At 31.2% G+C, this 3,297-nt stretch overlaps 1 protein-coding gene across 1 annotated transcript; it reads right to left on the bottom strand.

Annotated features, from left to right (window-relative positions):
- Positions 1–1,974: 1,974 nt before the first annotated feature.
- On the bottom strand, positions 1,975–3,042 carry LOC118070499 (putative nuclease HARBI1). The gene has a single exon (XM_035089126.1). It carries the CDS (start codon positions 2,726–2,728, stop codon positions 2,291–2,293), a length of 438 nt encoding a protein of 145 aa, XP_034945017.1. The 5' UTR covers positions 2,729–3,042; the 3' UTR covers positions 1,975–2,290.
- Positions 3,043–3,297: the final 255 nt, after the last annotated feature.

The raw sequence follows: 3,297 nt of genomic DNA, 5'->3' as shown, positions 1-3,297 counted from the left end.
GAAAACTACAAATTGTGTAAAAATTTTATAAAAACAATAAATTCAACCTTAATGGCATGATCAATTTTTATTAAAAAGATCCCTGGGTTGTCAGGGAATCAATTTGATTATACTTAAAATTATTAAGACTAAATTGCTAGACACTGGCCGTATTCGTTCCTGATTTTGCGTGATCGAAGTGATTTTTTGACGCATGCGCAATAACTTTTTTTATAAAATACGCATGCTCGAAATAATAATTATTATTATACTCCTGGTATACTTAGCCGCTTCTTGTGTTATACATAATTTGTCTTTTTATAATGTCTCATATAAATAAATTAGTTCAACACTATTTTTATAACCCGGATACAAAAACATTTTTTCCATATAACATTACTGAGGAGCAACAGAAACGAATGAAAGTAGGTAAGTGTCATTTAATAGCAATCCACTTGCCTAACCTCTAATCAGATTATGATGTTCAACATAAACATTAACTTCAAATTCGTTCAATTTCGTCAACATTACTATTTAATTCTTTGTTCATAATTTCATTGTAAAAGGTTATTTATTTTTCAGATAAAGAGTTTGCAAAAAGTGTATATGAGGAAATAAAAATGAAGATAGCAAGAAAAATAACCAAAATGAAAATTCTGGTTGCTCGTCATCAGGACAACATATAGACGATGTTTCCATTGATAATTCACTTCCTGCCACTACAACTTGCACGAGGAATGATTTTGTCATTCCAAGTGAAATTTTTGAGCCATTTGATAATATGCCAAGTGAGTGTTCGACATCAAATCAGTATGTACATTCAACTTGCGATGAGGAATATGAAGTGAATTTTCTCCCATTATGTAGTGCAGAAAACAATAAATGCACCAACACCAATACATATTTACGTCAAGCTTCTAATATTGATGATAATCCTATCAAAGCTACTACATCGAAACGCAATAAGCCTTCTTCAGGAAAAGATAAATATTATTGGCAATACCATGATACAAAACTGCTCATTAGTAGTTACGCTCTTCACGCTCAGGAACAATACCATCCCGTACTAAGAAATCACTTTTGGGAAAATATAGTCAATGACCTTGTCAGTCACGGTCATAATGTTGATAAAGATTTATGTGCTAATAAATGGAATAATCTACTCAGAACTTACAAAACTTGCAAGGATAAATCAGGACGAGAGCCTCACAAGTTCGCTTTTTGGCAAGAAATGGATGAAGTTTTAGGAGATAAGCCAACCAATTCATCTTCATTCACATTGGGTTCTCTGAAAAAGGATTCTGCAGATCGTGAAAATGATAGTGCCTCGTTAAATGTGAGTATTGATAGCTTGAAGAAAACTGATTGTAAACAAACTAAAAAAATGGCCAAAGAAAAGGGGATGAAGAAAAGGAGAAAGAGTAATTATGAGTCAAATGAAAAAATTGAATTAATGAGAGAAAAAATGGCAATTGAACGTGAAAAGATTGCTTTCAAAAAATCATTTGCTAAAGATTTTTTTGCTTTAGAAAAACAAAAACTACCTTAATGGGGAAATATTTTGATTTAAAGTCAAAAAAGATTAAAAATCGATTGCCATTTTTAATTTCAACTATTCAAAGATCTCTAAAAAATCATAATATATGATGAAAAATATGTATTCTTTTATAAGTCATATCTCAATGTTTTTCTTCGTTTTAAAAAATTGAAAATTAAGTTAGATGAGCTAAGTGTTGAGTTGAAATGTTGTTGTGAGGTTAAAATGTTGCGTTCATTTGTTTCGATATCTTTTGTCTTCTTGCAGTAATATTCAATATTGCTCAGAAATAATAGTAAACAATATGTAGAGAAAGGTGAAGTTAATTTTCTAAATAAATTCTATATTTATTCATGAGATGTATATTACTGTGTAAGGCATATATATTCAGTTAACTGTTTTATTTAAATATTGATATAAGATTGCAATATTGCATACAAAAACGAAGACTGATTATATATTGGAAGTTTAATATATTAAACTTTACAAGTATTTGTTAAAATAATGATGTAGATATAATGGCATCTCGTATAACAAATAAAAGTTTATAAACATATTATTAAATGTGAATATTATCATTTGTACACCTGAGCATATTACATTTTAACATTTTGTCAAGCACCTGATACAAAAATTTTATCATAGTACCCATGAATAAGAAGCTAATCTACAACAGGTAAAATATAAACAGTCTTTCATTCTGATTAGATTATTGTTAATGAAATATCCTACATTTGCTACTACAACACTGACTGCTACTGCTTCCACTGCTTATTACATTCTTTCGTGGCTTTCACTGCTTGTTTCACTGGATTCACTACTTCCTCCATTACTTTCATCACTTATTTCACTATCTGATGTATCATCTTCTATTGGATCATCATGTAATATACATATATTATGTAAAATACATGAGGCCATAACACATTTTACGATAATATCAACTCTCAAATTATCGAAGCGAATTAATCGTCGAAATCTTGCTCTTAGAAGACCAAAAGCCTGTTCTATTACGATGCGAGTTGATGAGTGTCGATAATTAAATTGACGTTGTCCAGGTGTGAGATGTCCATTATCTCGGAAAGGAGTTATCATCCATGGTGTACTTGGGTAAGCAGTGTCTCCAAGTAAGAAGTATGTTCCAAAGAAGTTTGGATCTGTGAGAGCTTTTTCATATAAAGGAGATCGTCGGAATACTCGTGCGTCGTGCATGGATCCAGGTTCACCAATGTATACGTCTGTAAAGACCTTATCACTGTTTGCAACTGCTTGCAAAATAATGCTGTGATATCGTTTCCGATTATAATAATCTTCTTGATGATGTACTGGTCTTCTGATACGAACATGACATCCGTCTATTGCACCTATTATTTGAGTTATGTTTTGGAGATCAGAAAATTTTCGACTAACTTCTATTTTATCTGCTGCAGTTTCAGGCCATCGTATATATTCTTCAGATAAAGAAATTAGAAAATCCAGTGAACATAATAAAACCCTATGAGAGTCGCTTGGTGCAAAATCGAATAAATTTGATAGTCCACGAAATGTTTCGATATTGGCTAGATACCACACGGTCATTAGCAGAGCTCGTTCATGAGTAATCCCACCGATTGGGAGATTTTGAAAAAAGTTAGTCTGCTCAAATCGTTCTGAAAAAAATAACAATGACGTTGAAAATTCTTGAAACTTCCACAAATTTCATTTTTTATAAATTTTCTGCGAGCATTCGCTTCATCACAAGTAATAAACTTATTGATTACCGATTAATTGATACAATGTTG

This window comes from Chelonus insularis, unplaced genomic scaffold (assembly GCF_013357705.1).
Source record: "Chelonus insularis isolate UGA/USDA-ARS -01 unplaced genomic scaffold, ASM1335770v1 contig_62_pilon, whole genome shotgun sequence".
Lineage (NCBI taxonomy): Eukaryota > Metazoa > Arthropoda > Insecta > Hymenoptera > Braconidae > Chelonus > Chelonus insularis.
This window is presented reverse-complemented; position numbering and strand designations above follow the sequence as displayed.

Excerpts from the sequence above, each read along its gene's own strand:
- LOC118070499 (XM_035089126.1), bottom strand. The coding sequence starts at position 2,728 with ATGCACGACGCACGAGTATTCCGACGATCTCCTTTATATGAAAAAGCT.